General features: G+C 34.2%; 3 protein-coding genes across 4 annotated transcripts; 1 reads left to right on the top strand and 2 right to left on the bottom strand.

Moving 5' to 3' along the window:
• Positions 1 to 21: 21 nt before the first annotated feature.
• Positions 22 to 554, bottom strand: LOC117914458. Its single transcript, XM_034829807.1, has 2 exons — positions 354 to 554; positions 22 to 140 (listed from the first exon to the last, which is right to left on the bottom strand). The coding sequence occupies exons 1-2, from the start codon at positions 529 to 531 to the stop codon at positions 22 to 24; spliced, it is 297 nt and encodes a 98-aa protein (XP_034685698.1). The 5' UTR covers positions 532 to 554.
• Positions 555 to 7,569: 7,015 nt separating this feature from the next.
• LOC117914350 (kinesin-like protein KIN-13A) lies at positions 7,570 to 17,083 on the top strand. The gene is made up of 15 exons (XM_034829654.1): positions 7,570 to 7,748; positions 7,859 to 7,953; positions 8,054 to 8,315; positions 8,873 to 9,091; positions 10,616 to 10,804; positions 11,321 to 11,425; positions 11,627 to 11,704; positions 11,976 to 12,057; positions 12,704 to 12,866; positions 13,472 to 13,801; positions 14,775 to 14,993; positions 15,074 to 15,677; positions 15,770 to 15,835; positions 16,331 to 16,560; positions 16,719 to 17,083. Exons 3-14 carry the CDS (start codon positions 8,106 to 8,108, stop codon positions 16,511 to 16,513), a joined length of 2,448 nt encoding a protein of 815 aa, XP_034685545.1. The 5' UTR covers positions 7,570 to 7,748; positions 7,859 to 7,953; positions 8,054 to 8,105; the 3' UTR covers positions 16,514 to 16,560; positions 16,719 to 17,083.
• Positions 17,084 to 17,734: 651 nt separating this feature from the next.
• LOC117914912 (ubiquitin-like-specific protease ESD4) lies at positions 17,735 to 25,213 on the bottom strand. 2 transcript variants are annotated; one of them, XM_034830432.1, is made up of 9 exons: positions 24,048 to 25,212; positions 23,861 to 23,940; positions 23,688 to 23,781; positions 23,425 to 23,523; positions 21,259 to 21,351; positions 21,032 to 21,151; positions 19,927 to 20,030; positions 19,110 to 19,182; positions 17,735 to 18,406 (listed from the first exon to the last, which is right to left on the bottom strand). In XM_034830432.1, the coding sequence occupies exons 1-9, from the start codon at positions 24,888 to 24,890 to the stop codon at positions 18,344 to 18,346; spliced, it is 1,569 nt and encodes a 522-aa protein (XP_034686323.1). In that variant the 5' UTR covers positions 24,891 to 25,212; the 3' UTR covers positions 17,735 to 18,343. The 2 variants fall into 2 exon arrangements, with proteins under 2 accessions (XP_034686323.1, XP_034686324.1); XM_034830433.1 differs by lacking the exons at positions 21,032 to 21,151; positions 21,259 to 21,351 and having other exon boundaries at positions 24,048 to 25,213.
• Positions 25,214 to 26,600: the final 1,387 nt, after the last annotated feature.

Below are 26,600 nucleotides of genomic sequence, written 5' to 3' on the forward strand. Positions count from 1 at the left end.
AAGGCCATATGAAGAAACCCATTAAACTACGAAATGAGACGTTACTGATTTGCTGTTGCACATCTGCTTTGCCTTGTCAACAATCCTAGCAGCCGCCTTCTTCAGATCAGAATCCACATGGGCTATAATATCAGGTAACCCTGCAGTGAAGAACACCAAACGCTCATATTTCTACCAAAATGACGTCGTTTCAACATTTCTGAAGCATTTTTCTTTGCTTTTTCAAGCTTGGGACATTTTCTCCGTTTGGTTGCTGAGAAAAGGTGAGAAAAATGGACCCATTTCCATCCAGTGTTTTGTTCGGTTCCATTCTTTTTCCTGAGAACCAAACGGAGAAAAGACGATAGCTTTACCGGGTCCGGCGAACCCGACAACGGAAGACGCTGGGGGGCGAGCGTAAACGATGACGAGTTTGAAAGGCTTGGTTTGGGGGGATGAGAAGAAATGATCGAGAGTCCATTCGAGAGCGTAGAAGCTGTGAGAGCTGTCGTCGATGCCGATCACTAGCACAGGTCTCTCCGTGGTCTCCATGGAAGAAAGCAAAAATGCTTGAAAATGACCCGTTCCCAAAAACGACGGCGTTTTAAGAATCGCTGAACGCTGACCGTGTCGAGGAGACTGGCTTCCGTATTTTAAGCTGCGCCCCACGTGATGAACGAACGATAGAGGTTCAAGGATCATTGGACGGCTATGATTTATTATACTAAAATAGGCAACTGACTCGGTCTATGGTACACAAAAAACTGACCATCTCGATTGATTTAGGGTACATTAAAAAAGGGGATGATATTTGAATGGATTTAGTCTGATGGACAGCGATGGGTGTCACATGATGTACTTGGGTTCATGTAAGTGCAGATGATGAATGATGACACCCAAATACAAATGAATGAATAAGACCCCATGGAGCAGTGAATTTTGTTTCTTTGCAACAATTTTTAGTGGGTCATTGGGTCATGATCCCAAGCGTAATTGTCAATCCTACATGTGACATGGATTTTTTCGGAGGCTAAGTTCAAACAAAAAAATTGGGTATGTTTTGGATTGGTCTGACAATCTTAAGGGTTCCACCAATCCTTACTCATGAGTTCATTTGTGACTAGATTGGTGATGGGCTCTACCATCTTGGACCAATTGCCTGACATTGATTTATGTAACATATTATGAAGTGTTTGTTGATTCCTATTACCAAAAAATAGAATAGACAATAAAAAAAAAGAATAAAAATATATAAAATTACATAAAAAACCTTAAATGGAGAAAAACCATAGGTAGAAAAAAAAAAGATCCAATATATCAAAAATTGGTACAAAAGGAATGAGATGCAAACAACTTTAGCAAAAGTATAATCATCGTTATATATACGTGTGACAGAGTAATAAATAAAGTAGGTCTATAGCTAATAAAGATTGAGGTGCACATGTATGCGGAGTTATTAAGGTTTAAGGAATGACTATTAACGATTAACTTAAGTTTACTTTCGTCAAATATACGAAAATAACAAAGTTGAAAGTATGTTATAGGGATTGAACATTTAAACACCCTATAAGGATTGTTCAAATGTCCGCTCTAATGTTTTAATGCTCTTTATGGACTGTTCAAATAATAGTCAATTTTTTTATTAAAATTTTCATTATGTTTTTATATTTTTAATGTATTCATATATCTTCAATATTTCATCTCTCAATATTTCAAGACTATTGTTGAAAGAAACTAATGATTTAGGATTGGACAACTCAATGCATTAAAGCCTCGATATGGTGTTTGAGGTTTGAGGTAATCTATCAAGGATCACATGGGAGTCTTATGTTGAGTACATGAAAGAGAAGTGTAATATCGTTGTTATAAGACCTTATGAAGTTAGGGCATCCAAACAGATAAATTTTACTATCGATAAACTTTTCATAGTTTTTAATAGCTAAGAGTTTTTTTTTTATAGTTTTTTCACATTACACCATGTGTCAACTGTGTGACTGATTTTCATTTTATATGAGATTGATTTAGTTTCGCTTATAATCGATTTAACTATTGATTGACAAATAAATAAATAAATAAAAATTCATGATATTGGTTAAAACTTTTGGGGTTATCTTACTTGGACTACTTATTCACTTTCTTAGATAAAGATGAGTAACTAAAGAATTTGTAATGTTTTTATTAACAACCTTTTTATTATAATCACTTTTAAGGAAAATAATTTATATTTGGTACCGGAAATTTGAGAAAAATATAGTGGAAAGAAAATATAGAGAAAAAATAGAGAGAATGAAAAAATGAAGAAAAATTAAAAATCAATTTAAAGTTAATAAATTATATGCTATCTCAAACTCATTTATCTTATTTTACCTCATCTAGATAAAGATTAAATATTTTGAAAATGCATTAGGTTATGTTTGGTTCCAAAAATTTAAAGGAAAATGTGAGAGAGAAAAAACAAATAGGAAAAATAGAAAGAAAGAAAAAGTAAAAGAAAATAAAAAATAAGTTTAAATTAAATAGATTATTTTATATGTTACTTCAAAATTTTCTACTTAATTTTTCTTTTTCATGTAAATGATAAATAATTTTAAAATATATAACTTTTTATTTAATTTTAATTATATATATATTTATATTTTTTTTTGCATTTTTTCCCGTGAAACCAATTATTTTCTTTACTATTTTTTTCCTTAATATTTTTATGAGAATCAAACATAACTTTATTAGTTTTTAATTGATCTAGTTATATATATATATATATATATTACTATTTTTCATAGTAAAATCAAACATGAAAAAAATATATACTTTAACATTTTGTTTCATTTAGATATGTTTGATTCCCATGAAATAAGTAAAAGAAAAATACACAAGAAAATGATTTTTTCATGGTTTTACTACGAAAAATAATAAAAAAATAAAATTGGTTAAAAACTTATACATTTCCAAATTATTTAATCTTTCGATAGAAGAATTAAAAAAAAAAAGAGTTTATTTAAGTTTAAAATAACATATAAGAATAATTTATTAATCTTAAATTTATTTTTCATTTTTCATCATTTTTTTTCCTTTACCTTTTTTCAAATATTCTGATAACTAAATATAATTTTAGTATTTTATTTTGTGATGTTTGAATTAAAAAATATATATATACTTTGATAGTATTTTTTATAATATATTATATAACAAAAAAAAATATATAATTTTTGAAATTTGTCAAACACCGGTATTTAAGAAAACGTTTTTAACCCTTTCAAAATCACTCTATAACATACTCTACTCGTACATTCACGTAACTTTGAACAAGTACATATAAATAGAATTTGAATCTGAAAAAATCTTTCATAATTTGTGCTAAAATTTGTAGATGGAAAAAATGCTTAGTTGTAATGTGATGAATAAATGAAGAACTTTAATTCAAATTTACACATAACTTGTTGGATCTCAACCTCACATGCTTTTAGGTAAAGCAAAAGCATTATTTAAAAGAAGTGTAATGCAAGGTATGATATGTTAGGCCACATCAAAAAAAGAGGTTCTTCATTGTCCCACATCGAGATCCACCAACATCAGTCTCATTCAAATGGCCCCACACTGACTCTAACCACGTACCCTTAAAACCCATATCTCAAGCTAAAACACCCACAATCATATTCTTAATCATGCTTCCTTTTGCTGCCTAGCCTCCGAGTAGCCAAAAAAAATGCACTAAATTAGAAATAAGTCTTTTCTTAAATTTTTTTCAAATTCATCCCTTTTTCTAATGATTAATATTTGATTCTTGGAACAAGATTGAGATTGGGGACATATTTCATTTCTAACTTATGGGCTAATTTCCATTATTATGTATGTCAAAATCGTAAACCCTATCTGGTCATGTAATTTAAAAATGGTTTTTTATTTTTAAAAATAAAAAAATATTTTAAAAAATTTATAATATTGTTTTATGAAAACCATTTTTTTAAATAAAGTAAAATAAATAACAATTTTTAGAAAATAAGTAGAAGTTGTTTCACCCGCATTTTTTTAAACAAAGGAAACATAAACTCGTTTTTAAAAATTGTTTTTTAAATTGTAGTAACTTATTTTAAATATGTAAAAGGTGGGAATTTATTTAAGTGTAAAATATTTTCTTATTTTTATTTTTAAAGCCAAAAAATAATAATAGCTTTTGTATAAATTATAAGAATTTATAAGGGTTTTCATTTTATTTGAATGTGATATGAAATATTATTAAAAAGAAATATGAGAGGTATGGGGAAAAGTTCAATTTGTATCAAATTGAGAAAAGTTGAGAAAGTAATATGAAAAAAAGTTTGGAAAAATGATTTATTAATTAGATTGTTTTACAAAGTTGATTTTCAATGAATAAAAGGGCATTTTATTTTATTTTTGAACAAAATAATTTTATTTTATTTTACTAAGTAATATCAAATAAATTTTTTATAATATTATCAACGTTATGATAAAAAAAAATGATGTAACAAATACAAATATATTGACATAAGTTTTTATAAGATACACTTTGGATATGTCTCTTTGATGATTTAATTTATCATATGGATTTTTTCATCAATTTTACAAAAATTCTAAAAAGAATGACTTGTTAGATATTCCATAATGTTTTAAAAAAATTAAGGACTAAAATTTAATATTGGTGAAATAGTATAGGTAATTTTGTAATTTACCCAAAATTATTTAACTAGATGAATGAAAAAAAAATCAAAATAAGAAATTTTTAAGGAACGTTATTTAATTGTTTTGATTTTTTTTATAGTTAGTTTTAAAAATAATTATATAAATACGTAAAATAATTTAAAAACATTAAATATAAAAAATATATTTAAAAATATTAAAAATAAGTTTAAATTATTATAGAATTTCAAACACATTTTATTTTATAAAACATTAAAAAATTATTCTTAAAAATAGTTTTTCAAAACGGTTTTCGGCCACAAAATTCCCTATATAGAAACACAAGTGAAATAATTTTACCTGAAATGGGGAAAAATCCGAAATCCAAGCCTTCTGTTCTGCCAAGGAATTAATGGCTGGATGCTATTGTCATAACTCAACAGACCAACTCCCCTCCACGCATATTCTCCCACACCAAGAAATTCCATTTTCAGGATTTACCCACGGGGGTGGAATCTACCGAACCGTAATAGAATATACCAAACCCTAGTAATCTTAAGGGCATGTTTGTCTATGTCTTTGAAAATCCTTACCAAAATATAGCTTTTGGAATCAATTCTTAAAGGTAGATTTTAATTGTTGTAACGGTCAAAATTCTAAACAAAAAGCCCACCTTTTTTTAAAAAATATTTTTATGAGAATATTATATATTTAAATATAATGAAAAAATTAAAGTATAGTTTACATTTTTCATTATTTCTTATAGTAGTTTACAAAAAGTAAAAGCATGATTGCTTATAATATTACATTAGATGAAAGTAGATACATCCCATCTATATGACTTAATTGGTAAGAGTAATTTGGTAGTATGAGTGATTTCTCAGTCAAACTTCTATGATGATTGTATGACACCCATCATTAACTTCCTAATTTGATTAAACATAAAAGTAAAAATTAAACTTTACAACATATTATTGAGGACTCATTAAACATATTATGTTTTTTACATTATCAACGGTGAAAAAAAATGTTTGATAACTTTAATATTTATTTATTTTTAAAAAAGCCCTAAGTCCCTTTGCTTGGGGACGAGAAATAAGGGGGTGGGCATTGGCCTCCCGTGGACGCCATCACTTGCGGTTGGTTGAAAATCAATTATACGGTGACACATGTCATGCCATAATAGGAGGTGGTTTTACCCGAACCCTTTCCCTTCCTATGTAAGAGAGGGGAACAACTTGGTGTCATGCGCATCATGTCTTCTTAAGGGCCTCCTCCGAATGGTTTGAGACCCTCGATCACAACCCAAGTTAGATGTGACTACCTATTAAGTTTAAACATATTAATAAATGGAGGAAAATAAATTTACAATAATTCCCTTAGTAAAAGCGAGGGAATTGAGGAAGAGCCAACTTGAGAATCAAGCAGCCTGGGCACCCCCAAGGGGTGTTGCAATGTGTTTGCGAGTCAACGATGCAAAGGTTCAACGATGATTATTCTACAGATTCACTTACAAACCATTCAATTGACAAGAATGACGATTGAACTATTTTATCGGTAGAAGTGATAATTGAACCATTCAATTAGTAAGAATAACGATTGGACTATTTAATCGATAGGAGAGATGATTACACTATTCAATCAATAGTAGTTTGACCGTTGACAAATTTGTAGTGTTCACGTTGGTTTGAAATTCAAATTAGTGAGTCAAAACTCACTTTTCCCATTTGTTTTTGTATAAAAGTTTTTTATTTATTTAGAAGATAAAAATGTATTTAGTAATTGTATAATAAATGGAAACATATTCTTATTAAGCAAAAACACATCAAACGTTAAATAAAATAACAAAAATGTCATGTTGCTTATTTTATAACTAAAATATATAAACATTTTAAAGTTATTGATTTGGTATGTATTAAACTTATAACCTCATAATCTCGATCATGAAAAAGTATATAATTAAATTTGAAAATTAATAAATATTGTGCTGAAATTACGTAAATTGATGAATAGATAATTATCTATTTTTTAGCTTAAATTTTAATTTTTAATTAAAAATAAACTTTTTATTTTTAATAAAATTTTCATTATATTCAATACAAATAATCAAATTATAAAAGTGACATTACTTATAATTCTTTTTTTTTTTTTTGACAAATGGTAATTTATATAAATTTATGACAGTGCCATGTCATCATCGGACTTGTCAGCAGCGATTAAAATAACAGGAGTATCATTCGTAGGTAATTAATCTAAGGCATTTCATCGGTCAGCAAAACCATCGTGCCAATTAGGATTCACACGTGGAGATGTCGATTTACGATTTTAATGCCGCAACGCGTGGATTACGAAATTTGAAAGCGCAGGGGTATTTAAGTAATTAAATTTGACTTGCCGTAGACATGAGACAGTCTGCGGTCGGCTGCCTCTTCGTTATTTTTTATTTTAATTAAAATTAAATTTCCCCCTCCATTTTTCATATTTTTTAATTTAGCCAAACCCAATAAAAAATGCCGTCTCACCACCACATAATTACATCTACTGCCATTCTAAGACGACCGACACGATGCCTTATTCCTTGAAGTTAGTGTCGTGTCACCTGATGGATATGAATCCAAAAATAAGAATTATTAAACTATAATCTTAGTCATGGTGTGACATATTTCGATTTTAATTAAAGAAAAAAAAAAGATGTGACAATTTTACCGTAAAATTTGATAGTCCGTGACCAAATGATTATGAAACGGGCCCACTCCATACGGGAGGGTAGCATGGAAAATTAGAAATAGGTAGAGGATATAATAGTCATTTCATAAATTTGAAAAATATCCGTTAGCCAAATTTGAAATATATATATAAATCCACCAATAAATATGAAATATGAAATATCTGTCTTTTTATTTGAGGGAGTATTAAATTATTATATATGAAGGTGTATACTCGCGTGGAGCATCCAGAAATTTACAAGAGAGAGAGAGGGGGAACAAAAGATTATAACCAATACCCCCTTTTTCTCTTCTTCATTCAATCCAAATTAGGGTTTTACATTTTCTCTATGTTTCAGATCTGATCGGAAATTCAACTCCACCGGGTAGATCTTGTTCGAGCCAAACATTGATTTGGAACTGAATCTGGTATGCTTTTCGCTATGTTTGCAATTATAATTTCTTTGCCCGAGGTTTGATTTCTGTGGTTGGGTTTATTGAATCGGGAATTCGATATTGGTTTTGGGTTTCTCGATCAGGTACGATTGAATTTGAGATTGATATTCATCGGGGGCGGAAGCAGCCGGGGAACCGTGTTACATGTTTTGCTTCGAATTTGATTTTTCGCTGCATTGTGAGTAGACTGGAGACGGATCAGTGAATTTAGGTTTTTTTTTGTTTTGGTTGAATTGGGGATCTTGTGATTTGATTGTGTTTGTGTTTTGTGTTTGAAGCGTTGATTAATAGATCTTGAAATTGGCTCCGCAAAGACGATCTCAGCGCCACATGGGTGGCCAGATGCAACAGAGCAATGCTGCGGCGACTGCTCTGTATGATCACCCCGGCGGCGGGACTCTGCACAATGCAGGTCCTGCGAGCGACGCTGGGGATGCAGTCATGGCGCGATGGCTCCAGTCCGCCGGATTGCAGCATCTGGCCTCTCCATTGGCTTCCACCGGAATTGATCATCGTCTCCTCCCCAATCTTCTCATGCAGGTATTATTTTGTTGCCTATACATTGCTCAATTTCTTTACCTTTCAATGCTATCTGAGATTTATGACTTCTTTCTAGTAGATATTTCTCCCTTTTCTAATTTGTATCTTACGGTATATTATCAGTTTAATAATCATTTTACACTTTCCATAGTCTCACACTTCCAAGGTTGGAATGAAGTGACATGGGATGGGATAAGGAACGCAAATCCACAAATTTTGGTTCCTTCTCCAGTGCTTATTTTTGCCTTGCCATTTTGTTTTTGGATTTCTCTTTATATGGTTGCTCTTATTTTAATTTTGTTTGTGAACAAATTGTCACCAACAGATTTTCTTTTTCATCCATTTCTTTTCCTTCAAAAATCAGATAACATGTTTTTGAAAGTGCATCCAAAGAGGCCCTCAGGGAGCGTCATTGTTTTTATATGCTTAGCGGTCTCTAAAGTAATGTTTCTTCATAATTTTTGTGTTATCTTGTTACTATAAAATTAATTCCGAATGGTTCTTGTACATTCTTCATTGGAATCATGAGATGATGGGAGAGATTTTCTATTTTTAAGGGTTATGGAGCACAGTCTGCTGAAGAGAAACAGAGGCTTTTCAAATTGATGAGGAACCTTAATTTTAACGGGGAATCTGGTTCTGAGCCATACACTCCTACTGCCCAAACTTCAGGAGTGGTTGCATCAGAGGGTTTTTATTCTCCTGAATTTAGGGGGGATTTTGGAGCTGGGCTTTTGGATCTTCATGCTATGGATGATACAGAACTCCTATCTGAGGTACATCTCTTTATAGTCCATCACACCTTGTTGGGCAGGATATTTTAGATTGACCAATTGAATGAAGTTTAAATGATGCAATCCATTGAAAACTTTATTCTAGTGTTTTATCTATAGTGCTGTGTTGAAACTTGAAACCTATTTTTCAATGAAACAATGCCAATCACTTAGGCTTCATTTCACTTCTTTGGTCATATTGTCCAAGATTGCTCCATTTCTCATTTTTAAATACTTTAGGCGCTTTTAGTACAATTGCTTTACTTATAAAAAAAATCTTTGATAGGAAACATTGTTTGCATTGTTATTCTGTTACACTCGTTGATGTAAGGCCAACTACAATGGCATAACCAAGAGAGTAATGGCAACTCTTGCTTTTTAAAGTGAATTAATTTATACTTATTTGGATTTGAGTCTCATAGTCATTAGGTTTATATTTGAGTCTCATTGCTTAGATTGGGAGTTAGGATGAATTAATTGGTTGACCTTTCTTGTTCTGAAAGAAACATTGAATCCCATTATTGGATCATCTGATCGTTTACTTTAAGAAATGATATTTTTTACTGTTGGCAATCCTGGGGACCTGGGATAGGTTTCACAACATTGTGAGATGGGTTTCAAAGTCTCAGAGAATCCTATATTTCAGAGCTTTTATAGTGAGATGGGAGTGGATTCTAATGCTGGGACAAAGAACCCTGTTTTAGGATTTAGAGCCATCTCAGGAAATTTTGGGATGGTTCCCAGCAATGAAACACATTTTGAAATGTTTTTGGCTGACTCAATTTTTTTTTCCCTATGTTTCATTTATTTATTATATGTTTTAATTGTGCCTGAAAAGTACTTCATCTTGGATTTGGCATTGCTCTCTTTGGGGTCTATTGAATTTTAGATTTCAGGGTTCTGTCGGTGAGGTTGCTTGAATCCAATATTTGTTTATGTCAAGTGTCTTTTATTCAGGCTGTTTCTTTCCTCACTTCCTTTTGGATTTTCATGTATGGAAAAAATGGGATTGGTCAGCCTGCATTTGGCCAGCATCTTCAGTCAAGCTCAATGCTAATGATATGTTGCAGAACTCAGGAAGAACAACACTTGGTTGTCTTCTTGTAACAAGATATTCACTGTGCTATGCTGCTGAAATGAAGGAAGAACAGAACACTCTCTCATAATAAATATATAATCTGAAAGAGAGGAGGGAAAGTGAAACCATCTTCTCATTCCCTTGGAGAAGATGTCTGCAACTGTGACTTTGAAGATAATAATTCTCAGTTGGGGTTACTTTATGCAATATCTTAGGATGATTTCTCAATTGCATGGGATCCTGTTTGGTATCCATGATTATATTATCACTTATTTTTATTTTCTTTTGATTAATATCATCCTTCATTGAATAAAGTTTTGATTACTATGATCCTGATACCTTTTATTTTGATTGACAGATTGTGCTGTTTGTATTAAGATGGTGCTTTTTCTACAATTTTTTTCCTTTTCCTATGTTAAAGCATGTTTTTGTTTTGATCCCCTTCTCAGCACGTTATATCAGAACCCTTCGAGCCATCACCTTTCATGCCTGGTGCTACGAGAGCATTTGACAATGACTTTAATGTGATGACCAGCAGGCAGCAGAAAGGGCAGACAGAGGCAGATCCTTCAGTTGGATTTCTGGCAAATGAAAAAGAGAACACCAAGGAAAATAATGTGGCTAAGATTAAAGTTGTGGTATGTCATTCTATTTTGCATTATCTGTTTTGTTATTCTTTTATTTCTTTTCTCTTTTCTCTGGGTCAAGGGTTTTGTGGGGATTTGGGGTTTTGAGGCCTAGAAAATTAGAATTTATGTTTAAGGGAAATAGTGTTGGCTAGTTCTTTTTCTTTTGCAATTTTCCCATTTCAGTGTATCTGAACTAGAGAACCATTGATTGGTTGATGCTCTGTTAACTGTTTGTATAATTTGTGTTGTGTTTGGATATCATTTTAAAACCCTTTTTATTTTATTATATTTTAATTTTTTTGAATGACAACAGGAAATATGCACCTATCTTACCTTTGGCACCCTTGTATACAAACCATCTACTTCATTGCCCTCTCTTTTAATAGGCACTGTTAATATTTTTTTTGCTTGGTTATCAGAAAAAAAAATGCAGCTATCCAATTATTCTCCTGAAAATAATAGAAAATCTTTTATTGTAACTTTTATTCTGAGAACCATAGAATGTATGTGTTCTGGTATGTCTAGGTACGCAAAAGACCTTTAAACAAGAAGGAGCTATCTCGGAAAGAGGATGACATTGTAACTGTATCTGATAATGCCTATCTCACTGTCCATGAACCCAAGCTAAAGGTTCGTATATTCCTCTAAGCTCTAGTATAATATTCAAATCCTTCAAAGTTATATGACAGGATATATTAATGCTGACATGATATTAGGTTGTCTAATTTCAGTTTTCCTGTGTACATGTATTGTGCTGGCTTCTAGCACTCTTTTTTGTCTAACCTTTGATCTGTCTATTGGAAGAACTAAATATGGTTTATGATGTGAAAGGTGGACTTGACTGCTTATGTGGAGAAGCATGAATTTTGTTTTGATGCCGTTCTGGATGAGCATGTTACTAATGATGAGGTAACGCTTACTTTTTACTGATAGGTGATGAAGTAACCATTATCATAGATTGCGGTTGCCACTTGCTCTGCTTAGCATATACAGTAGTCACAGAAGCCTGTGCTCATGTCAATTTAATCCTCTATTATTTGTTCATAATTTGTTTTTTCTTTCTGTAGATTTCATTTAGTTTTGAGGCATTTTGTGCTTTCTGCAAGTGAGGTTGTTTGCTCTGTGACTGTTGATTTGTAAGATTAGGAATTTGATTGCTTTGCATGCTTACTTTGAACAGGTATATCGGGTTACTGTAGAGCCTATCATTCCTATTATTTTTCAGCGAACAAAAGCAACTTGTTTTGCATATGGTCAGACAGGTGTGCATGATTCTATCCTTCTTTCTGTCTTACGCTTTTGCCATGTACCATAGTTTGGGGTCTCTCATCATCATTACATATTTGAATGGTCAGGAATCAGGATAATGTCGCCCCTTCTATGGTTTTTCCACTTCACGCCTGTCGGTTTTAAGAAGCTGAAATATATTAACTTTCTTTTTTTCTTTTTCTGTGTTCTTCGGTCCTTGCTCAAAGATATTTATTTGTAGATGTATCATATATGTCACAGGACTAAGTAGTAAAAGAGTTTTTTTTTTTTTTTTTGATTGGATCCCTTTGTCAAAGAGTAGAGTGAATGAGAAATATAATGAACTTTATTGATTACTATTAATAGGTAAATAATTTGGTAAGGCTGGTGGTTTGTTAAAAATTTCTGCCAAGCTACTATAGTTTATGGCTATTAATGGTTGTGTGGGATTGAATAGAGAACTGCAATACATACAGAATAGATTCAAATGGCCAAACATGGGGAAATATAAAAATGCACCAAATCTGTAATTTAGAGGATTGTGTGCATTCGTCCTTTTCTATTCACCTTCTTATCTTTTTGTGTCTGCTGCCTGTTCCTGAGGTGTAACAGACCCTGACTCTGATGTGGATAATTGAATTACAACTAATTTAATTTCAGGTAGTGGTAAGACGTTTACCATGCAACCTTTACCTCTCAGAGCTGCTGAAGATCTTGTTAGATTGTTGCATCAGCCAACTTATCGGAATCAGAGGTTTAAGTTGTGGCTAAGCTATTTTGAGATATATGGCGGAAAACTCTTTGATCTTCTCAGCGATAGAAAGTTAGTATTCCTGTTTGAACAGAAATGATGGAAAATTTATAGCATTCATGTTTACTTTTCACAATTGGGTTAAAATATTTCTGTGATTTGTGAAGTTTCGGATTCAACAAGATCAATTGTCTTTGATGTTCATGGTTTCTTGCAAACCTTAGAATATTTGAGTGGGCACATGAGATAAACATCCAAGTGGGCATGGAGTTAAATTCTGTAATTCATGCTACAAGGGGTATTTTGGTCATGTTGTCATGATGTTCTGAAGCATCTTGTGTTTTGGTTGACAACAAGCATCATGTGCCCTTGCACATCATGGATTCATTATCTTTTTCTGTTAGTATATATGTATAACTGTATATGTGAAGGAAGATTTTATTTCTGTTAATCATATCACCTGGTTTTTTTGCACCATGATTTTGTAAAGCTTTGAATCGGGTGTTTTACCTTCAAGTGTCATGTGTGCAATGCATCATGAATATGTTTGGTAGATATGTACATTAGATATATATATATATATATTATGTCTACTAGAGTTCATAAATGCTTGAACACTTGATGGGTGCACAAATATACTTGATTGGCAAGTGACTTCTTTCATTGTTCTTAAATAGGAAACTTTGTATGAGAGAAGATGGAAGGCAGCAAGTTTGCATTGTTGGACTGCAAGAATTTGAAGTTTTGGATGTACAGATTGTGAAAGAGTATATTGAGAGGGGAAATGCAGCAAGAAGTACAGGCTCTACTGGTGCCAATGAGGAATCTTCAAGGTCACATGCTATTCTACAACTTGTTGTTAAGAAGCACAATGAAATAAAAGATTCCAAGCGTAATAATGACGGAAATGAGGCAAAGGGTGGGAAGATTGTGGGAAAGATTTCTTTTATCGATCTTGCTGGTAGTGAAAGAGGTGCCGACACAACAGACAATGATCGACAAACTCGGTATTATCTCCTTAAGTTTTAAACTTTTCTGTCTGAAGCTTCTTGCATGGAGATAGTAATCAGATTGTGAAAATATATCTTAGTGTTTCAGCCATTTTTGTTCTACAGTGAATTCTATAATTTAGTTATACAATATTTTAGTTATTGGCTCTTGAGGTTAGAATTGGGTGCCCTAAGCCCACCCCAACTCTGATTGCAACCCCAAGCCCCCTTCTAAGATAAGCAAGAGAAATGGAGGGGTTTGTAAAATTCATCTATTTGGCTTATTGGCATTCCAGGACCAACTAGAACTGCAACTTGTGGTTGGAGGCCAACCTAAGATCTAGCCTAAGAGCTGATCTTAAATGCCAACAGCCCGTCTCATCTTGATCTCTGACTCAAGATGGTAAATCTGTGCTAGGCTTGAATTGCTTTTAGGTTGAATCAAGAATAAAGTGTTTAGTGTAATTTACAGTTTTCATCTTTGATTGAACCTGCATATATCCAATGGAAGCACCATATTAGAATGTGTGTTCTAGGATTTGAAATGCATGAAAGGTTGCTTAAAATGCTTCTGAAGACAGAGAGATTTTGGCTTGGGTGGCTTTTCAACCCTAACGCTAGTTGCTTTGGGGTCAGATCATTTTTCTTTTCAATCTGAGCTGATCTTGAAAAGTTCAAAACGCCCATGTTAAACCATACAATTGTTGTTTCTTGTTTGGGCTGCTGTTATGGGTGCTAGTGCCTGTTGCCATGCCAACCCAAAGTGGGCTACATTTTATGAGTTGGATGTGACTTTGTGGCTCTGCACTAATGTTTTCTGGGAAGTTCTACAAAAACTGGAATTTTTCCTGGATAGTCATTTTCTTTTGTTTACTACCTGGTTTGTCCAGCAGTTGCAGACCATCACATGCCATGTCGAATGTTTTTCTATAAAGATTTGGTAGTGTTTTAATTTCAGTCTTTCAGATACCATTTATTTGGTTCATTGCAGGATTGAGGGAGCTGAAATCAATAAGAGCCTTTTGGCTCTGAAGGAGTGCATTCGTGCTCTTGACAATGATCAGATCCATATTCCATTTCGTGGAAGCAAACTCACAGAGGTGCTTCGTGATTCCTTTGTTGGCAACTCAAGAACTGTCATGATCTCTTGCATTTCTCCAAATGCAGGTTCATGTGAACATACACTCAATACTTTAAGATATGCTGATCGGTATGCCTGTTCCTGTTGCTTTATTGCAGAAAAAGTTTATCTTTATGCTTTCAACCTAAAAATGACTATTATGTGAACAGGGTTAAAAGTCTGTCCAAGAGTGGAAATGCAAAAAAGGATCAGGGTGTGAGTTCATTGCCACCTGTTAATAAGGAATCTTCATCAGCAGCATCTTTGCCAGCTTCTGTTGATGTGGAGGATGTTTATGAGCAACAACCAGAAGTAAAATTAGCAGATATGGGTCGACGGACTGCAGATAAAGAAAGTTCATATAACCATGCTGCTGATTTTGATAGACAGCCCTCTAGCTTCTCTTCCAATTACCCCTTCAATGCACGGGAGGAAAGTGCGGTGGCTCCTGGTCTAATAGACAGGGAGAGGGTTGAAATGAAAAATACTTTTGTTGGTTCTACAAGTCAGAAAATGTACTCTTCATCATATTCCCAAAACTCGGTTGATACAGAAGAGAAAGTGCAAAAGGTGTCACCACCTCGTAGAAAAGTTCCACGAGAAGAAAAATCAGAGAAGCTGGGAAACTGGCTGAAGAAAGAAGGTGGAAATACAGATATGCCCTTCACAAGTTCAAAGCAGCAGAATACCAGCAATTCTAATATAAACAATGTTGTATCCAGGCAATATGAACCTGAACCTCCTAATGATGGGAACATCAATGCTATACTTGAGGTTTGTTAATTATTATTCCATTTATTATTGTTTTTTAGTTGTACGAGAATCAGTTCCCATCCATAATGTTATATCCTGCTTGAATATTACAGGAAGAAGAGGCACTCATTGCAGCTCATAGAAAAGAAATTGAAGATACAATGGAGATTGTTCGTGAAGTAAGTTAATTTTTTCTTCTTTTTCTCTGAGGTTTGACCTTCCTGAGTTGCTTCCTCCATGCATATTTGTAAACTTTATCAACTCTAAATCCACTTATTTAAAATAAATCCTAATGTTTTCAGTTTTTGTGTCACATAAGGTATACTTTAGAATTTCATGAAATGACACGTTTTCACCTTTTTATGGTGATTGATACTTTTTGAATAGATTTATGATTTGAAACAGAATGAAACAAACAAACAAGATTCAATTGGATGTCTGGATACCTGAAAACATTAATACTTGTGGATGTCTGAATATAATACTTGTGGGAGATATGATAACCCCATTAGGTTCTTTAATTTTTTTTTTTTTGGAAGTGTGAACTTTATTTGAGCCAATGCCTAAGAAACAACAAGCTTTCATGAAAGAGATGGATTTGCCTTTTCATTTCATTTGGCATCCATCTGAATATTCAAATCCAGTGCTAAGTCTGCATGGTTGTTGAATACCAGGAAATGAAACTGTTAGCAGAAGTAGACCAACCAGGCAGTCTTATCGACAACTATGTTACCCAGCTGAGCTTTGTGCTCTCACGCAAAGCAGCAGGTCTGGTTAGTCTTCAAGCTCGCCTTGCCAGGTTCCAGCATCGACTAAAGGAGCAGGAGATTCTTAGCCGGAAAAGGGTGCCCCGTTAAGCCGTGCCTTGCTTCTTATTTCAACAACTGCATGATCCCTCCTTCATGTAATCTCTGGTTTCTTCTCTGTATCCTGTTGTTATAGTGTTTTGTCAAATATTTTTAAAGGTTTTATTTGTTTTTTGCATGTGATTCTTTTGAATTTTGAAAGAGTCATGTGATTTTGCTCTTATTTGAATGAATTTACTTTTGTGCTCTTGGTCAGTGGCAAAAGTAGGGAGTCGGGATTATGTCATTTGGGGAAAAGAACTGAAGCACAGCGTAGCTCAATTCAATTGCATCTCAGGGCTAAAATTGGTGTTAAACATCCAGACTTCTTGCTAGATCAACTGCAGCAAGGAATTTCAAGTTTGTTTTTGGTGATGGTTATGTGATCAAATGTGATATTTGCGATGGGTCTGGTGGGTTCTTGCGGAGGGTTTTTATGGGTTTGTGTATTTGGATGTTGTTTAGTGGTGACTGGATATTTGATTTCACAGGATATTTCTCTTGGGATACAGAAAGTGAAATACATGTTTCCATAAATTCTCAATAACTCCCACACATTTTCTCAGGAATACATGTTTTCAACTTGCATTGTTATGGGTCCCATGACCATCTACCATCAGGATTGGTAGTAACGAAAAACCCTACGATAACTGCAGAAACCATTGAGCCCGGCCATTCAAAGCAAAGCTCAAGGAGTACTAACCCATCTGGGTGTATTCTTTTCAACCCCTTCCTGTAGACATTTTATTCTTAGCTGGTGCCGCAATGCTGTCTTAAAACTGAGGCAGACCTGATGGCCACCTTTTGTTTAAATTTAGGTTTTCAGTCTATGAATGAACGAGGATGATGACAGATTCCCCTTCTGCAGTGGCCCAAACACAGCCTCAATAAAAGACATGTTGGGAAGTTTCAGCTCACTAATTTAGTCCAATGAGGTCAAAACAGTTCAGTGTTAGGAGCTTACCGAGTCTTCTAAAATACACAGATATAAAATAATGATCTAAACAGCTCATAACAGTGCCAAGAGCAAGTTAAGGCAGAGCTTGGTACAACAAGCATCCTGTCATTGAAAGAAAGCATTACCACGGTAGGCATGTCCAGGGGCGGCCAGTTACATAAAGTGTAAAGTAGCCTTCGAAGCTCCCTTGCCAACTACCCGATTTAGAAGGAACCTACGGGACAACTAAGCAACATTCAGTGAGAATCATAACACAGACAAATCGCATTCCTGTGTCACAATAATATAAATTTTACTATTAACACTGAGCAAAGCAAGTGTCAGAAAACAAAACTAGTACCTCATTATGAATCCCATGAGAACAGAAGAGGAAGATATCCAAAAATCTAAACAAGTATTTCTCTTTTTTCCCAAAAGAAGTAAACGGAGAATCCTCTCAGTACATTTATGAATTGATGAGAATCTGGTGAAATAAGCTATGGGATGCCACTATGGACCCAGCAGAAGGAAAAAGAAAAAACAATGAGCCTCACATCTTAAAAATTAACACACAGCTCAACACTCAGAAAACTCCCTACTGACAAAAAATGTCTCACAACTCAATACTGGCACTTAATATGTAGTATATACAAGTTCCCATCCTGCCTCGTACACTTTAATTAAAGCTTACCTGGGTTGTCTCAACAAGATAATCTTGACCAATTTGTCCAATCCAACAAACCAGAACCCCTGCAAAGGCTACCGCTTCAGGATTTGGTAAAGTGAAGCAATCCTTGTCAAAATGGGATTATCAATTTTTCAAAACCACTCATCCTTCAGTGCAGAACTGTCCTCAAAATAATGAGGGATTACTACAAGGTATTCATATAGCCAGAATAACATGATTAGTCGGCTTTCAATTTTAAAATCTCCTTAGCAGTCCTCAACCGAAAATAGGGCATGTGTTCCTACAAGGAAAAATAAACAGGATCAGTTGATGACTAGTACTAGAAATCCTTCTGACTCATCCAGCAAGATGGAGATTGATCTTAACAATCTGATTGTTGAAGACACATTTCACAATATTCTATTGGATTAAGAAGTTACAGTTACGAAGAAAGCATTTGGATATCCATGGGAATCAAATGGCTCCATTCTTTCTGCACTTTTTGAGGTTTGAACCCCATCACATCAAAGGGGCTTCATAACAAATGGTCTATGCAAACACAACTTACTACGATTGATTTTTGATAAATAACTTACAGATGATGAAATTGGGGTGATCACATGCTATGATTTGAAATCAAAATCCTTCAAAGGATTAATATAAGGAAAAATTATTGGATGAATAACAAGAAACCATACACAAAATTTATTTCTTTATTGATTGATAGGTAAAAAAAACTGCACAAAAAATATAGTGGCAGTTGCAGAAAACTCTCTTATTCATTTCTCACCCTCCATTTCGCCCCTTGATTCTATATTTTGGAATAGGCAGATCGTCACTATCAGATGTGTAATGAATCTCTATGTTTGACAGTTCAAGTAACACATGGGAAGGTTATAGGCGCATTGGAGACTAAATAAGAGGAAGATGTCTTAACACAGAAAAAAAAGGATACAAGGATATACATATATTTCTCCATGCATGAGCAGCATTATGTGCATTACCTGGTTGAAACAGAGCTCTATGCCTCTGCTATAGAAATCAGCATATTTGATCATGAACATGCCACAGTCGTACCTGATTAGGGAAAAAAACAATTGAATATAACCTAATAATCAGAAGACAATCAACACTACCAGAATTGAGTTTTAAGCAAGCACCATGCGCTTGAATATCATTTCCTCATCCTATTATTAAAAACAATTTCCCACTCTATCTACATAATTGATAGTGAAAGATGAAAAGCTAAAAAACAATGCAATTACCGGCTTATTTATGTTCTTTAAAGGAAGGAGCCCCTATGAAAATGCAACAGTAAACTTGTCAACAGCGTCATCATATGTACACAGATAAATAAAAAAATCCGCAGAGTAATCGGAATTTGATCCTCTGTTGAGATTGAATCAGTTCATCACATTCCATTTGTGATTTCAACAATGCCTCCTCACAGAACTATGTGATTTGTCTCCATGAAACACAAAAAAGTGACTTGTATTTCTATTTATTCATTGAACATCCAAGACCCCTGTTGTTTCTGAAATTCCAAACGTTTCTTTGAACCACAATCAAATTTTGTATGATAGCTGGCAAGAGGATAGAAGCAGGAAAGGAGCATGAGCAAATCCATGAGTTTACACAACATGATATTTCTTCTCTTCTTTCTTTTTAGGTAGACTCTCTTAGTTATGATCTTACAGCATGTTTCATCATTCAAATGTTTATTTGCATATTGCAATAAGTTGCCAAAAAGGAAATTCCTTTGTGAAGTGATTCTGAAGGGCAACAAAAAAAAAAGAAAAAAGAAAAAGAAAATATACACACCCATTCTTCTGTTCAGGAAGGTCTTCTACGTATTCTTGCTCCCAAGAACTCAGGTCAATGTCCTTCTCACTCTTGTCCTTCACTTCATCCACATAGTATCTAGCCTGGCATATTAGCAAATCAATATAAGCATGACTTTCACAACAGCAAATATATTGATCTTCTTGGATAGAAAAGAAAACAACCTAAAATGCACAAGATGGTCCATCTTTATTACAATATGACAGTGACTTATCTCAACCATAAGATCAAATCTGCATGTCTTGAAACCAATTCAAGTAATCTATAGCTGTGAATGCACCAAACTGGATAGTCACGTTTTCAAGCTCAACTCAGTCATTCAGGAGCAATGCCCAACTCAGGTTGAACTGGGCTCAATTTCTATCTCTTGTTCTTGAGCTTGGCCCAGACAAATGGACAAGTATTAACTTAACTCATCTTTCCTTGGACCATTTATCAGCCAAACTCAACAACTGAGGTGGTTCTGTGGACAAGAGTGCTTTCTTAGAATGTCTTGCCAGAGTTTAATTATTTTGCAAATATCGAATTAGAAAGGTAGATAATATAATGACTACTCATGCAGATCTGGGCCTGTGAATGTATTTCACAGATTCAAAGTCAGCAGCAAATAGTCAAATGCCAATAACAAAACTGATGTTCCAATTCAACCCATTCAATTGCTCCTTGATAGTCTTAGCATTTAAAATGCATGGATTGTTTGATAACCATATTTAAAGCTGAAAACTAATCTATGAGTGGTCTCACTCATTCAGTACATTACATGTGCTCAAAAGTGAACTGGTTTTGGAGCAAGTAGACTAGAGTTTCCTTTGGATTATCAAAAGGGTATCACTGAATGAATAAAAAAACAGATGTTGCTTTTGGAATCAGGAGTTCATTTAACAGAGGGAATCCCTTGCTAGTTGTTATTAGGAATGTTGAATAATCCTCTCCAGAATAAAAGGAGACTACACAACGAAGAATTGTGTGACCACAAAAAACCAAAGCCACAGTCTATGGACAACTCTTAGGATTCATTGCATGCATATCAAAATCATAAATTTAGGCTCAATGTGACATAACCATAAAACTGACAAAAGCATACCAATACTTTCAGCACTCGGGTATCCATTCCTTTGAGTGAATCAAGATACTGGAACTTCTTATCCTGTTTATTGATAACTGCTAAGCACCAATGTATCTCTTGATGGATGGGGACAAATATCTGATGTTATTAACAAAATCAAATATGAGAGATCAATGTGCAATAAAGCAAAAGTAATGGTAATGACCATCACAAAGGAAAAAAAGGGAAGGGTACAATGACTTTACTTTGTCACATTCACTAAGGCTGTATCCCAACTTCCTTTGGGTAGTCCATCTTCTAACAGATTTATAGTCATAGGAATTCCTCCCACTTATTAACTGGGAACACCATTCAGGAAAAGAGGATCATGATATCAACACCACCAAACTTAAATTATACAAACCAAAGACCTTACAGAAACCTGAGATAAGTAAATGTGGAACAGAAAACAGTATTTCAAATATCACTAACAGATATGAATTTCCAAAATCATACATAAACAGCAAAATGAGCAATCCAACTCTGATTGGTGAAAAAAGAAAAAGAATGTAGAATGAAATTCAAATAGAAGTTGATAACAAATATGATGACTATCATTCCCACTTACCATCGGGAAAATATAACCTAAAGAAGGATTATAAGAATATGTTTGGAATCGATTTAGAAAAGGCTAAAAAGTGCTTCCAAACACTTGGAAATGCTTTCTTGCAGAAATTAGGTGTTTGACAAACTTTTGCAAATCTAAAGAATAACACATAACAAAACTATTGTCAAACCACAAACCCCACTTGGCTTTGGGGAGGAGGAGCATTGGAGAACAAACCTCACTTAGTGAAGTAGTCATCCATTTGTAGTGCAAAGGAGAAAGGTAGACTCGGTGTTTGTTCGCTCTCTTTGATGAATAAAGTTCTTCTCTGTAAATGGTGTTGGCGATATGCAAGTGATAGGGATTCGCTTTGGAAGAAGGTCATCAAGGGAAAGTACGGGGAGGAAGAAGGAGGGTGGCGGTCTTGTAAGGTGAGAAACCCTTTTGGGGTTGGCTTTTGGAAAGCTATAAGTAAGGAGTGGGACCTCTTCAGCTCTAATGTGTGCCATGCTATTGGAGATGGGAAGATAGTGAAGTTTTGGAGAGATAGATGGTGTAGTCAAGAGCCTTTAAAAGAGTTGTTCCCTAATTTGTATGCTTTATCCGAGGCAAAAGAGACGTGAGTGGCTGATTTGTGGGAGCAAAGGGAGGGGGGAGGGATTTGAAACTTCCATTTTGTTAGGAATCTTAATGATTGGGAGTTGGATTTTGTGGAGAGGTACCTTTTGAAATTGTAAGGCCACTCGATGAATAGGGAGCAAAAGGATAAAGTGGTTTAGAAGGGTGATAGCAAAGGAAGTTTTTCTGTAAGAGCTCTCTATGCATTGTAGGAACCAGATTGTGCTACCCATTTTCCGGTAGGGATTATATGCAATCCTTGGGTCCCCTCTAAAGTGAGATTTTTTGCTGGGAAGCTTGTTAAGGGAAGGTGTTGACTTTGGACTAGCTTCAAAAAAGAGGTTGGTCGCTAGTCAACAAGTGTGCACTTTGCAAAGACGATTTGGAAACTATTGACTACGTCCTCCTTCATTGTGTTAAGGCAAGGGTCTTATGACAGTTAGTGTTCTCCTTATTTGGGGTCCAATGGGTTATTTTCAGCTCAGTTCGGGACACCCTCCTAGGGTGGCTAGGTTTTTCTATGGGAAGAAGGTGTAGGAAGGCTTGGAGAGCAACCCCTTTATGTATATTTTTTAGATTATTTGGAAGGAAAGAAACCGAATGTGGAGATGTCAAATCAAAGTCTTAAAATTTCTTTCTTTTACAAAATTGCTTTGTGGATTCGGGTGTACATTCATGGGTATTCTTTGTCCTTAGCTGATTGTGTAGATTGGTTGGGTTCTTATTGAGGGTGCGACCTGTTTTTGTTTCCCCTCTTGTTCTTTTGTTTTTGTTTTTCTAGCTCATTGTATACCCTAGGTGTACTCTCGTGCGCTTTTTCCTCTTTAATACAATCTCTTACTTATTAAAAAAAACTACTGTCAAAGCACTTTTTTTTGGTTGTTTATTGCCAAACATGGAAGTAATTCTTCTTAAAATCCCTTGTGATGAAAGTGCTTTATGCAGAATCACTTCCAGATGGACTCTAAGTATAAAGCAGTCAATACCAGTAAAATCTATTAACTGCAAATCAGTACTTAATTAGATAATTGAAACACAAGCAAATTAATGATATGAGCAAAGATCAACAAATATGGAAACAAGATTTTAGACTCTGGTTGCTAGTAAATGGATGAGCAATGGGCCAACAATGTTCTAAGTAAATGCATGGTATATAAAGCTAAGTGTGATGGTACAACAGCTTTCCATAAAAGAACAAGTAACTAACCTTTTTATAAAAGAATGTGTTGAAGAAATGACATTTCAAAAACTTTTTCGGTTCTCTCTTTTCTCTCTCTTTCAGTAACTCGAGGTACACATTTATGACCTACAAAAGAAGAAAGCACATTCCTGTCTAAGAAACCGGTTTACAAGTTAACCAGTTGATCCAACTAGGTCTGCAAGCAGCATTCACATGTTTAAGAGATCACAAAGCTCTCTACTTTTTCAAAATTCACAGAAAAATTAAGCAACTACAACCCAAAGAACCACCTCATCGTTCAACCATGCAGTGGGTTGGAGGCATTGCAATATTTCTCCTGTAATCTCAATGTTGGAGTTCTCATGGGTGACCAATACCTTCCTCCTGTAAAAGTGAAGCCCAACAATGTTATATTTGTATAATACCCCTTTCAAGAGCCAATGACTTATATATCACGCCATACCTATTTATGGAAGATAAGGCACGATCAACCTCAGCCTCTTCCTCCTGTGTAAGAGGGAGGAAAGGTTCTCTAGGTACCTCCTGAAAATTAACTGATAAACTTTTAGGGCACAAAAATTAAGGCACCACTACCTATTGTAATTATAGCCACGACTCCTAGAAAAGGAAGGCAAGAAAGAACATTTCACCTCCTCTGGTTTCTTTGCAGGACGCAATGCATGCAATGAAGATCGTTGAGCCTCCAAAAACTTAATTTGAACACTCAAATCTCTCAATTTGGAATTCCGTTTCTCAGCAGAATCCAACCACTTTTTGTGCGGAAGCACTCCTAACTCAACATCCGTCTCACGCAGTGTCAATGAATCCAACATCTTCAAATTAACATTGCTCAATTCCGTAACCCCAGAAGAAGAAGACTGCCAAAGCCGCCGGTTGAAATTTTTTGTTTCCAATTCCTGGATATCGGGAACAGCCGCCCCATCAGCCCCCCGTGACCTCTCATCTGAAACCACAGACCGCCCTTCTCGCCCATCTTCCACAGCCTCAATCTCTTCTATACTTGAATCTTCCGACGCTAAATCTTCACCTCGCTCATTTTCCACATCAATCACCTCCTTATCCTTCCTGAAGTACCGTAACGCTTGAATTGCAGTATTTTTTGCCTTTTCATATTGAGAGCTAAGAACATTCCCCATAACGTTACTCAAACCTACCTTCTCGTCGACCTCACCAATCCTTACCCTCGACTCCCGATTCGAACTCGCTGCAAATCCGAATTTGACCACTCTACACGGGGCATGAACTTCCCTACGCAACTTCGCCGTCGGCTCGGGGTACCGCTGAATTCTTGAAGCAGTACTTCTCGACGAAACGGCAGGGTCCGGGGTCTGTGGCATAGATGAAAGCCTAGGCTTCTTGGAAATGTGAGAATCGATTCTACGGTCCAAATCTTGAGGATACGGAGACAAGAACGTATGATTCAAGGTGAAACATTCGTCACCGCGCTTACGATTGCTAGTTAGGGCACCCATTGACTGACCCAAAATTCAAAAACCCTAGAAAAAAGTAACCCATCTAGGAACAGCCATTCTGAAGAAAATTTAGCATGTGGGTTTTGAAAATTAGGGTTTTGAGACGAGAAAAAGTAGGTCAATTAACCCCAAATTGAACCAAAAATAAAATAAAATTGTGTGAAGAAGGAAGGAAAAAAAGGCCAAATATTGAAGGAGAGATTTGGATCAGAGCATGAATCGGAGAGGATGAAACCCTAGAGGAAGGTTTTGGCAATGGAGAGTGAGAATTCGTGAAATTTCGTAATATGAAGCTTGCTCCATAGTTCTATATGCATTCAATTTTCCAAAGAGAATTTCGGCTTCTTTTTTTTTTTTTCTCTTAAGAATATATTGAAAAATGAAAAAAAAGAGAAATTAATTTAAATTAAAATTCCAAGGTGTGTTAAATAATAACAAAATTATTCTTTCAAAAAGTTGATTTTTTTTAAATTTTTATTTTTTACATGTGCCTACGGGGAGGACACTTTCAACTTTCAAGTTTTAAACTATATAAGCTTAAAAGTTTAATTAATATCTATAAATTATAAAAAAGGTGTTTTGAAACTTTGTACCCAAAAATAATTTATTTTCAATTATTTAACTTTTTCTTCTTGATAGTGACTAGTAAAGAATAATCAAAATATAAGACATGAGATTTCAAAGTACGTACATAAAAATCCCGAGGTCCAAGATTTTTAATTACAAATCCATTATTTAAAAGAATAATATCTTGCTATATGTTATCTTTAAGTTTTACTTTTTAAAATCTATACTAAACTTCACATCTCTAATGTACTTCTAATGGATATTTCTTAAACACCCGTAGATATAAATTTCTTCTTAACTCAACAAATGCAAAAACGAATGTATTTGAAATTTTGGATTTAGAAAGGCAAATTAGGTTTTTCCAAAAAGCATATCAAAAGTTCAAAACCATTTTTAGCATGCCTAATGGATTCAAACTTGAATTTCTAGAATAATATCAATTAAAATATAAAAATAAAAATATTTGCGGAGATTGAAATCTTTGTGCCACTTGAGTGCCTTTAGGAGTGTTTGAGCACTCTCTAGTGCTTGAGTGGTTAATGAGTTTTTAAAAATATTTTTGTTCAATTTTAAAATACCTAGTCCACTCCATACTTGATCTTTCTAAACTTAGCTATATCATTCCGGTTCATCTCACAACAACCTCGAGTTTTCAATAAAGATTAAAATACAATCTAAAAAAGTCTTAAATTTAAGAGTTTGAAATAAAATTGTTAACTTTTTTCCTTCAATTTTAGAAGCTTTAAAAATGATTTCTCATGATTTCTTCATATTAGGAATGAACATTTCATAAGTCTAAAGAGAATCTACAAGTTCATCAACTCTCATGAAATCGATGCCCTTATTTGCAAACCAATATTCTATTTTATCATCAAACCAATCATCGTATATGTTTTTTTTTTATTTCTTATCAATGAATACATCTTTGTATTTGTATAATCAATGAATACATATTTGTATTTGTAAAACCTAGATGTCTTGTATATTTTGACAAAGTGATTTGATCGATATTTCTATAGCTACACCATTATAAAGAGTTACCTAGCTATAACCAAATCAATTAATTTTTTTTTTCTCTATTTTTTTTGAAGTTGAATTCTTAAGTTTATTTTCAATAATTTTAATTTGTGTGGATATTGCTGT

This window comes from Vitis riparia, chromosome 5, assembly GCF_004353265.1.
Source record: "Vitis riparia cultivar Riparia Gloire de Montpellier isolate 1030 chromosome 5, EGFV_Vit.rip_1.0, whole genome shotgun sequence".
Classification (NCBI taxonomy): Eukaryota; Viridiplantae; Streptophyta; class Magnoliopsida; order Vitales; family Vitaceae; genus Vitis; species Vitis riparia.